Genomic DNA, 12,022 nt, shown 5'->3' on the forward strand with positions numbered 1-12,022 from the left:
GGCAGCATAGCTATCACTGTTTATGAGCTGATTTTTAATACCCATGCAATGCTATGCATTTCGCTAGTTGATATATATTGGCTACAGTTTTATCGGCTGAGAAATTATATTTTCGATGGTTTCGGATAGATTTATGTCAAGTGGTTGTGCATGGATATTGTTGGAGCATCGAATGTGCTAGTTAATATTTTTTTCAAGTAATCAGCCAACTTGCTTTGCAGAAAATGCTTTGCTTTTGTCCGGAAATTAGTCAATAAGTTGGTGTCATGGTAACCCTTTACTTCCTTATTTGGAGTTTCTATGGCGACAACGTGAACATACATCATCAATGCTTTTTAAGAATCTTTATGTCTGTCCTTGTATTCAACTTGAAGTTCACATTGGCTTGTTAACTTTTGATTTATGATTTCCAGCAATTGATTGAAGAAGGTGCTGACGTGCGTGCTAGAACGCTGACAGACAACCAAACACCATTTCATATTGCTGTCCGCAATGGGAAAATAGAGGTCGTTGAGTACTTCCTCGATGTAAGTGTTTCACATCTGTAATAGAGTTGTTCTATACACTCTTGTGTATCCATAATAGAGTTATTCTATTGACTCTTGTGTATCCATAATAGAATTATTCAGTTGACTCTTGTGTATCTATAATAGAGTTATTCAATTGACTCTTGTGTATCCATAATAGAGTTATTCTATTAACTTTTGTGTATCCATAATAGAGTTATTCTATTAACTTTTGTGTATCCATAATAGAGTTATTCTATTAACTTTTGTGTATCCATACTAGAGTTATTCTATTGGCTTTTGTGTATCCATAATAGAGTTATTCTATAAACTTTTGTGTATCCATAATAGAGTTATTCTATTAACTTTTGTGTATCCATAATAGAGTTATTCTATTGACTCTTGTGTATCCATAATAAAGTTATTCTATTGACTCTTGTGTATCTATAATAGAGTTATTCTATTGACTCTTGTGTATCCATAATAGAATTATTCAGTTGACTCTTGTGTATCTATAATAGAGTTATTCAATTGACTCTTGTGTATCCATAATAGAGTTATTCTATTAACTTTTGTGTATCCATAATAGAGTTATTCTATTAACTTTTGTGTATCCATAATAGAGTTATTCTATTAACTTTTGTGTATCCATACTAGAGTTATTCTATTGGCTTTTGTGTATCCATAATAGAGTTATTCTATAAACTTTTGTGTATCCATAATAGAGTTATTCTATTAACTTTTGTGTATCCATAATAGAGTTATTCTATTAACTTTTGTGTATCCATACTAGAGTTATTCTATTGGCTTTTGTGTATCCATAATAGAGTTATTCTATAAACTTTTGTGTATCCATAATAGAGTTATTCTATTAACTTTTGTGTATCCATAATAGAGTTATTCTATTGACTCTTGTGTATCCATAATAAAGTTATTCTATTGACTCTTGTGTATCTATAATAGAGTTATTCTATTGACTCTTGTGTATCCATAATAGAGTTATTCTATTAACTTTTGTGTATCCATAATAGAGTTATTCTATTAACTTTTGTGTATCCATAATAGAGTTATTCTATTGACTCTTGTGTATCTATAATAGAGTTATTCCATCGACTCTTATGTACCTATAATAGAGTTATTCTATTGACTCTTATGCATCTATAATAGAGTTACTCTATTGACTCTCGTGTATCTATAATAGAGTTATTTTATTGACTCTTGTATTCAAACTAGAGTTATTCTATTGTGTATCTATTTAGATTCATTCTATTGACTATTGTGCCCAATCAATCGCTTGAAAGTGTTTGAGTTCTTTCTAGTGGAATTTTTTAATTAATTTTATAGCCATGAAAAGGGTCACCACACCTGCCTATCCAGCGCCATGATAAGCACGGTTACTAGAATGTTTTTGTGATGACACCAACTCACTAATGCTTTTGGTTCTCACATCGCTGCCTATAAATTGTAATTAGCTGCACAAACATGAAAAATGTGCTCTATAACCATAAACCACTTCATAAACTACAATCATCAATGATAATTCTTCACACTCTCTATCGTATTGTAATTTATTTCATAATTTTGATCATTGTATTGAATTACCAGGTTTTTATTGCAGCTGGCGCAAATATTACATACTAAACTAGTTCAACTTGGTTTTTCAAAATTCTAAAATTTATTTTCATCATGAATTTAAATGCGATTTGATAATAAAGTTACCAGGTGTTGCATTAAGTGCACCAATTATCAACAAGGCATAACCAAAGAATTCTGTTTGGAGCAACTAAAAATGAAAGCAAGTAGGCTGGCTAATGTTTAGGTTGCGTGGTGGCTGCCTGTTTTGAAGAATTTTGTCATTCCAGCTTGTCAGTGATCTGTTTTTGCCAGTTCTTAGAGATGCCGATATTTTCTCTAAATTTTCACATACGCTGTGTGATTTCTTACCATTTGTCTAGTTTCTTTGACCCAGAGATGGGGGCTCAAGTTAACATCCTTGCTCCATCAAGCTTTACGGCTCAACTCACAAAAGAATTGAATTTAATCAATAATAGTTCTATGGTATGGTTCGCACGTATCTTTTACTTATTGCAGAATGTAATTGACTTGGCACATCATACCAGTTAAATTGAGCTTAAGTGGCTCTCTTTACAGTCAGGGGATCCTACCACACAAAGTTGTCATCAGTGTAGGGAAAGCATCTGACTCTCAGCAGGAGGTTATGTTTTCGTATATTTGATAGACCATTGTTTGCCGGGTCAGCGGTCTGAGTGTTCGTTACACTTCAAGCTGACTCAGTTGCTTTCTGGTTGGTTGTGGGGGCATATGGGCGCGTAAATCTGGCCAATGAACAGAAAACGGGTGACCTCTACTGGTAGTTTTTTGCCCTTCTACTGACCTGCTTTTATTAACAAGTATAGCTTGACTCAGTGAATGCGATACAACAGAGCATCCACTAAGGCATAGCCGCGAACTATAGATAACGTATTGAACTTATTAAACCACTGGGATTGCAACCATAGAGATAGAACAGGTCAGTTACGCAACTTTATTCACTCATGTTTCAGTTTATATTCATTAATTTCTATTTGAATTAATTAATACTGTTGGCAGCAATTGTGTTCAAGCATTACCATGATTATTGTCATGTTTTCTGTACCTGATATGGACTGAATTTATTACGATTTCCATACTTTAACAGGCTTCACGGTGTTATTATGCAATAAAGCAATAACTGGCATAGTACACATCAGTAAAGTTCCTCTACTCTCAATCCCAACAATCACCAGAGTTTTAGAGTTTGTTTAAAACTCTACAGTGAAGCCTTCCGATCTCTAACAGACAGAGCGGAGGAAAAAGAACAACAAGCCAGCCATAAGTCAGCATCAACAGAATCTTGTCAGCTAAGTAGCCTAGTAAAGGTCAACTTGTTACTGTAGCCATTCTACAGAGTATTGCTGGAGCAGCAGCTGAAAGAGTATCCACATGCATGTAATTGCGTACGATCTATCCATATTGAAACTGTCAATCTAGCAGCTGCTCATACCAGGAGTTAACTCAAACTGTTCCTATCTAGGAGTTATCTCAACCAGTCAAATTCTAGAAGATCATTACCTGAAAGCATATTTCGTGACTATTTCAAGCCATTCATACCTTTATTTTAAGCTCCTTATATTCAGGAAATCGGCTATAAACTGTATGCATTTAGAAGATAGCTAGTTAATTATTAGAGTACCAGAATATATTGTTTTAGGAATTTGATTCGAAGTATAATCTAAATTTTTTTTTTTTTTTTTTGAACTCAATATTTTCATTAACCCACTGTAAACCATTAGAGGTCACTCCACTTCTGCGAACTTGGCTGAGTTTTGTGGCCCTGTGCTAACCCATGGCTGACTCTGGGGGTGGTGAGTTGATTGATGGCGATGGGGAACACCCGGGGGGTTCTGACCTTAGCAAACAACCAGAAATTCACAATGCAGTGGAACACGATCTAAACCCTGCTAGTGAGTCAGTTGTCACCGAACTACACTCAGAAAAATTGACTCTTAGCGCATCTAGTATTAGCAGCTCTGAAACTGAAAGCAGCGCTTCAACAGACGTGAATCATGAATTTTCAGCGCGTACGCGTCGGAAAACTGCGCTAACATTGGTCGGTAAGGAAAGTAAAGCTTATCAGTTGCAAGTAAAGATCTCAAAAGAGATCAACTCAGAGTACAGATATCTTAATGAAATACAGGACAATCTAGCTCGTGGTGTTGCCCTAGAGGCACTGTATGACATGCATGATTTGTTAGCTGAGAGAGTGAACACTCTTTTGCACTCATATAATGATCTTGTGAACTTGTATGATAAAGATGAAGGTAGAGTAGCGCCACAAACCAAAACAATGTTTTATCATTTTATGGCGCATGCTCGCAAACTCAGGGAGGCCATCGAGGATCGGCTTGACAGGCTGGAAGAAGAACAAGCAAAGACAGAAGAAGACATGAAAAGAAGATTAACTGCAGAGTTAGAAGAAGAAAACCGACAATTTCAAGAGCTGGTTAGACTGTCAGAAAACAGCAGCATACAGTTCGGGGATGCCAGCAGCAGCCAAGTGGAGGCAACTCCCGCAGTTGGTGACCCTGGTCAAGTGGAGGCAGCTGCTGTAGAGCAGAACTCTGGTCAAGTGGAGGCAGCTGCTGTAGAGCAGAACTCACCCCAAATGAGAACAGCTCTTGAAGTAAGAAACTCAACCGCAGTAGAGACATGCCCAGAGGTAGCAAATGTGATAGCAAAATCCGATGCGCCTGCTTCAGGCACACTACCACAAACTCAATGGCTCACTGCTACACAGCGACAGCATGCTGTTGCTTCTAACCAAGAAATCTCACCAGAAACTAATGCAATGAACAGATTAGCTGAAACTCTGACATTGGCAATAAATGCAAATAAAAGGTCTGTAGAACCAGTTATCTTTGAAGGTGATGTTCTCCAATTTTTTGATTGGGAAGTGGACCTCAACAACTTTCTACAAGCAGAGAACATACAGGGGCATGAAAGACTGCGTCACCTCAAAAGATTCATAACTGGAGACGCAAGAAGGTGCATTGAAGGCCACTTTATCACAAATACAAACGAAGCATACCTGTCAGCAAGAGCTATTCTTAAGGAACGATTCGGAAACCAACATAATATTGCCAGAGGATTTCGAAAGAGGCTAGATGAGTGGCCACAGATCCATCCAAGAAATGGCAAGGCACTGACAGAGTACAGTGACTTTCTTTGTCACTTAAAAAGTGCTATGTCATCTGTCAGCACACTTGACGTTCTAAACGACTATAACGAAAATGAGAAAATGTGCCAAAAGCTTCCAGATTGGCTTAAGCTTAAATGGGTTAGAGTGGTTGGCAAGCTGGAGGAGTGCGAGCAAAGATATCCAAAATTCCATGAATTCTGCTCCTTCGTAAGAGAAGAGGCTCGAATTATGTCACTCCCTATTTCGCAGGCACTCAGCTCGCAAGCCAATAGAATCAAGCGTAACAATGCTTCTGAGTCTCCAAGGGCAACCAAAACCTCAAGTTCCGAACCCCTGAGAAGTGTTAAGAGTTACTCTACTTCTACAGCAAAGGGTTGCCTGAACTGCACACTTGGCAACCACGAAACCGTCGACTGCTATCGTCTGCAAGAGATGGAAAAATCACAAAAGCAAGAATTTGTAAAGAAACAAGGGATTTGCTTCCGTTGTTATGTTAAAGGCCATCGATCTAAGGGCTGCAACTCGACTTTAAGATGTCTTTTATGTGGAAAGAGTCATGCGACGGCCAATCACGATAACAATTGGAAACCAAACAGAAGTGACTCTCAGAAGGTATCAGCTTTTAGTGAAAGCAAGGAAGGCCAAAGACACAAACAACCTGCGAACTCACCACAAACTACCGGTCCACCTTCTCAGAAGCCTATGGATCAAGCGACATACGAAACTCCCAAAACCTCAAAAGAAGACAAGCAGAAGTCTTGTAAGGCCACTTGTTTGGGAAGTAGACTGACAAGTATGGCTATACCAGTCTATGTGTCAGCAGGAACTGGTCAGAAAATGCTAGTCTATGCATTGCTAGACACAATGTCTGATTCCTGCTACGTTTCACCAGAAGCAATCTCACGGCTGGGAGCCACGGCAAGTGCAGTAGAGCACGACATAACTATCCACACAATGAACGGTCCTGAAACGACTAATCTCGAGAGATATGACAACATACTTCTAACAGGGTACATGAATGACAACCAAGCTAAGATTAGTGCATACCAAAGAGCTATATTCTGCAACAAAAGTCAGTTGCCCTCCCCAGAACAAGCAAGAAAGTTACCTCATCTCAGAGATATAGCAAGCCAAATACCACCATTGCTAGACATACCAGTAGCATTACTGATAGGAATGAATCATACTGAGATCATTCAACCTCTAGAAAGTAGAACTTGCATGGATGGCAGACCGTTTGCATCAAAAACACTATTCGGATGGACCATGTGTGGTGGTAGAGAGCTGACCGCCGCAAGAAAGTCATACAATACATATACCGCTAGGGATACCGAACTACTCAACCTTCTTGATCAGGACTTCAGAGATATTAACACTGAAGGGGCCACTTCGCAAGAAGATATGAAATTCATCGATATACTAGAGAGGGGAATCACAAAGGACGGCAAGGGAAACCTGATGATGCCGCTACCATTTAGATCTGAACCAGAGCTACCAAACAACCGCCAGCAAGCTGAACTACGACTGAAGCAACAGCTGAGAAAGCTCGAAAGATCAGAAGGGGATAAGAGAGAGTATACAAAGTTCATGAAGGATCTCATAGCCAACGGACACGCTGAAGAAGTCATGTCAACTCCCGCAGAGCAAGGAAAAGTGTGGTATTTACCACACTTTGCCGTTCGGCATAAGAGAAAGGGAAAACTACGAGTAGTTTTTGACGGTAAGGCACGGTCAAGCAATGTATCATTAAATGACATGCTCCTCACTGGACCTGACCATATAAATTCCTTGCTAGGAATACTGCTAAGATTTAGGAAAGAAACCACTGCCATTACCTGTGACATCCAACACATGTTTTACAACTTCAAGGTGGACCCGCCTCACCGTGACTACTTAAGATTTCTCTGGACAACAGGCGAAGACCCCAAGACCATCAAGGAATATCGTATGACTGTTCATCTATTTGGAGCAAAATCCTCTCCTGGAGTAGCCACCTATGGGCTTAGAAAGCTAGCCAATGACAACAAGTCAACATTCCCGAAGGCAGCAGATTTTCTGATGAACAATTTCTATGTAGACGATGGAGTCACAAGCGTGGCAACCTATCAAGAGGCCATAAACCTAATTCAGACCGCCACAGAGCTATGTTCCAAAGCAGGTATACGCCTGCACAAATATCTTTCAAACGACAAGCAAGTGCTAGCGGCAGTACCCCCTTCAGAGAGGGGTGAATCAACCAAGAGTCTGAACCTTTTTGCCGATCAATTACCATGTGACAGAACTCTTGGGATGGAGTGGAACCTCGAAGCAGACACATTCCATTTCACGACCCCTGCTTCTTTGAACAAGCCGTCAACAAAGAGAACCATGCTTTCCACAATAGCCCAGATCTATGATCCTATGGGACTTATATCACCTGTGATATTGAATGGAAAGCGAATCTTACAACGATGTATCTCATCTGTACTGTCATGGGATCAACTAATCCCTACTGATGAAGCAGAACAATGGACAAAATGGACTTCTGAACTGCCCAAGCTGGCGCAGCTAAATGTACAACGATGTTTCAAGCCGGAGGGAAACATCGTGTCAACTGAGTTACATCACTTCAGTGATGCGAGTACAGCCGGGTATGGAGCTTGTTCATACGTGAGACAAATCGATGATCAAGGCAAGATTAACTGCAACTTAATTCTTGCCAAGTCAAGAGTAGCCCCTCTGAACAAACCCACAACTATCCCTAGGCTCGAACTTCAAGGAGCAGTGACAGCTGCTCGTTTGTCAGTAACACTGAGAAAGGAGTTGCATATGGAGATTGACAAGGAAATGTTCTGGACGGATTCCAATATCGTTCTAGGCTACCTCAACAATGACTGTCGAAGATTCCACATGTACGTCGCGAACCGTGTCAAAGAAATAAAACTTCACACAGACACTAAAAAATGGAACTATGTAACAACAGCAGACAACCCCGCAGACATTGTGTCCCGTGGATCATCCACTAGTGGTCTCATATCAAGTCCAAATTGGTTCCAAGGACCGAAGTTTCTACACAAACTAGACATTTCAGTGTATACTCATAGCAACAAAGCTGATGCTGTTCTTCCCAAGAATGATCCAGAGCTACGCAAGGTAACCACTCATGCTACAACGAGGACCTCGAATATCACGCAGAAATTCAACAAATACAGTAACTGGACGACGCTCATCAGAAGCATAGCTATTCTGAAGAAATTCGCAAGACAAAAGACCTGGAAAATAACCGAAACAACTCCAAGCGAGCTACAAGAGGCCGAAATCTTTATTATCTCAGAGATTCAAACCACAGCTTACCCAACGAAAGCAAAGAATAAATCTCTTACTAAACTACACCCATATGTGGACAACAATGGGCTAGTGCGTGTTGGTGGGAGACTGGAAAACCAAACAGACTTAACTATGGAGGAAAAGCATCCAGTTCTAATACCGAAACACACCCATGTGTCATATCTGATTGCCAAACACTATCACGAAAGAATCTATCATCTGGGACGGCGAAGCACGTTGGCAGCAATTAGAGAAGCGGGATACTGGTTAGTGAACAGCACCGGACAAATTAAGAACTTGATAGGAAAGTGTGTAAACTGCAAACGCTTGAGGAAGGCTCCCGCGACTCAACTAATGGGACAACTTCCAGAAGAAAGGTTAGCCCGCACACCACCCTTTACTCACGTAGGCGTTGACGTATTCGGTCCATTTTATGTCAAAGAAAGACGAACGGAGCTAAAGCGATGGGGGCTGATAACTGCATGTTTGTACTCCAGAGCCATCCACATCGAAATTTTGGAGGACATGAGCTCCGACAGTCTGATCCAGGCACTAAGATGTTTCATGGCTATCCGGGGTCCAATTCAAACAATTGTATGCGACAACGGAACCAACTTGGTTGGTGCTAAAAACGAGCTGGAAAAACAGTTTGACTTGGCTCACCCTGACTTGAAGCAGTACTTGCAGAAAAACAAGATTATCTTCAAGTTCAACTCGCCCAATGCAAGTCACCAAGGTGGCGCCACAGAAAGACTGATCCGATCAGTGCGTGCAGTACTCAACGGCATGGCACTGAAGTTCAAACACAGGATGGACACAAAAACTTTGAGAACAGCACTGTGTGAAGCAACCAACATTGTCAACAACAGACCATTAAATGCCACCTCAATCGTCTCCCCCGAAGACGAAATCCACACTCCTAACCACCTCCTGACCTCGAAACGATCGACACTGGTAGCACCTCCACCGGGTGAATTTCCTGACGAGAACTTGTACAGTAGGGCTAGATGGAAGATATCACAGAGGATGGCGGATGAATTCTGGCTGGCTTGGAAGACGGAGTACTTGAACTCAATAATTCCGCGACAGAAATGGAAAACAGAGCGTAAGAATATTAAGGTGGGAGATATCGTTATGATATTGGATGAAAATGTGGCTAGATCTGACTGGAAGATTGGCAAGGTCACACAGACATCACCAGGAAAGGATGGCCTAGTCAGGAACGTAGAAGTCATACTCGGAAACAGACACATCGATAGTGAAGGGAAGCAACTACAACCCCCGACTGTGTTGAGGAGAGCAGTTAATAAAATTGTGCTTCTCCTGAGATCATAAATCGCACTCTTTCTCATTTCATGCTAAGCAGCTTAAGCAAGTATTTGTTACGATAATGCTAGGGTTGTGGTATTCCATATTTTATACTAGCATAAATAAACATATCAACAATAAGTTCTTTTAAACTGTAAGGTAAATTTAAGTAAATTTAGATGGGAGTGTAGGGAAAGCATCTGACTCTCAGCAGGAGGTTATGTTTTCGTATATTTGATAGACCATTGTTTGCCGGGTCAGCGGTCTGAGTGTTCGTTACACTTCAAGCTGACTCAGTTGCTTTCTGGTTGGTTGTGGGGGCATATGGGCGCGTAAATCTGGCCAATGAACAGAAAACGGGTGACCTCTACTGGTAGTTTTTTGCCCTTCTACTGACCTGCTTTTATTAACAAGTATAGCTTGACTCAGTGAATGCGATACAACAGAGCATCCACTAAGGCATAGCCGCGAACTATAGATAACGTATTGAACTTATTAAACCACTGGGATTGCAACCATAGAGATAGAACAGGTCAGTTACGCAACTTTATTCACTCATGTTTCAGTTTATATTCATTAATTTCTATTTGAATTAATTAATACTGTTGGCAGCAATTGTGTTCAAGCATTACCATGATTATTGTCATGTTTTCTGTACCTGATATGGACTGAATTTATTACGATTTCCATACTTTAACAGGCTTCACGGTGTTATTATGCAATAAAGCAATAACTGGCATAGTACACATCAGTAAAGTTCCTCTACTCTCAATCCCAACAATCACCAGAGTTTTAGAGTTTGTTTAAAACTCTACAATCAGAATAGTCACTTTTAAAATTGCTGTCGTCACAATCGTCACCTTTTTCCTTAGATAACCAAAAGATCCTCTTTTTTCACATTCATTATTTTAACATAACTATATATTTTGGTGGCACTGGGTTGCGTTGAAAACCTGAAACTTGCTCAGTTTGAGCTTCTGCTAGTCAAAAGCATGGCTCAACCAACGACCTTCACAAGCTTATGAGTGATGTTTGGGTGCATTGCTGATTACTCCCAAAGCCGTCTACTTTCACAGAGTCCCGCGACCAGCGGAAGCGTATATGGTAGCTTGCTCGTTTCCAAACAAACAGGCCGAGCCTAATATTTTAATATAAGTTATAATGGAGAGACCGCAACATTAACCAACAAAAATTGCTCCCATTGGCAGTCGCTTTAAAATTGATTGTTGCATCATACCCCATTTGAAAGAGGGCAAAATTCCCTACAAAAAGCTACTAATAACATTTTGTAAAAACGTAAAGTGCAAAAAAGAGCGATATTGAGAGCGAGGTATAAATATTCCATTAGATATCAGGATGTCAATCGGATTTGTTTAGAAACTGGCGTTTTTGTTTTCGGTTTTGGTCGTGAAACTTTGTAGAGCTATACGACTCTGACAGTACAAAGTTGTATAACTTCACCGAGTTTTGCGACTAACGAAAGCATATATCGCAGCTCGCACGACTCCAAACAAGCCACCTTTACTATTTTTATATAAGTTATAATGGAGACGCCGCAACACTAACTAACAAAAATTACTCTAATTGACAGTCGCTCTGAAATTGATTGTTGTATTATAAATACATCATTTAAAAAAGGAAAAAAATCCCTACAAAAAACTACCAATAATTTTATTGTAAAAAAGTAAAGTAAATTGAAAGAAGTAAGATGTTGAGAGGTAGGTAAAAATATTCCATTAGAGATCAGTATGTCGATCGGGTTTGTTGGGAAACATTTTTTTTTTTTTGTGATTCGGGACTCTGTGAAGCTATACGGCTCTGATTACTCCGCGAAGAGTGACAGAATTTTTAGGGCTACACTTCCTGTACTGAAAATAGACCGAGATTGTCTTCATTAATCACTGTCAGTCATAGTCTTGGAAATGTATTTGCTGTCAGCGTATCGTAGCATTTCATAGCTGTTTACATAAATTACCTGCCAGTCTATAAATGCTGAGCCAGATGTTTCAAACCGAAAGTAGTGAAGTTTCGTCCGATCTTGTTGATTTATGGACAAATAATAAGGCAGTTAGTAATCCTACTTACACAATCATCGTCACCTTGTCCACGTGACCTAAAATGATAAATGTTTGTTTCGTCTGTCACTTTTCAATTACCCGTGTTA

The 12,022-nt window shown here is 39.8% G+C and overlaps 2 protein-coding genes across 3 annotated transcripts in view; both read left to right on the plus strand.

Moving 5' to 3' along the window:
* LOC137408374 (transient receptor potential cation channel subfamily A member 1 homolog) overlaps positions 1–12,022 on the plus strand; it is a 49,467-nt gene that overhangs the window by 5,908 nt on the left and 31,537 nt on the right. For both annotated transcript variants that reach the window (XM_068094875.1, XM_068094876.1), the window contains exon 4: positions 414–527. In XM_068094875.1, coding sequence (XP_067950976.1) covers positions 414–527 — 114 coding nt within the window. The remainder of the gene's footprint in view (positions 1–413; positions 528–12,022) is intronic.
* On the plus strand, positions 7,534–10,025 carry LOC137408584 (uncharacterized). The gene is made up of 3 exons (XM_068095167.1): positions 7,534–7,667; positions 8,607–8,622; positions 8,689–10,025. The coding sequence occupies exons 1-3, from the start codon at positions 7,534–7,536 to the stop codon at positions 9,883–9,885; spliced, it is 1,347 nt and encodes a 448-aa protein (XP_067951268.1). The 3' UTR covers positions 9,886–10,025.

Source organism: Watersipora subatra, chromosome 11, assembly GCF_963576615.1.
Source record: "Watersipora subatra chromosome 11, tzWatSuba1.1, whole genome shotgun sequence".
Taxonomy (NCBI): Eukaryota; Metazoa; Bryozoa; class Gymnolaemata; order Cheilostomatida; family Watersiporidae; genus Watersipora; species Watersipora subatra.

Coding starts and splice junctions, on each gene's coding strand:
- LOC137408584 (XM_068095167.1), top strand. CDS start 7,534: ATGGAGTGGAACCTCGAAGCAGACACATTCCATTTCACGACCCCTGCT.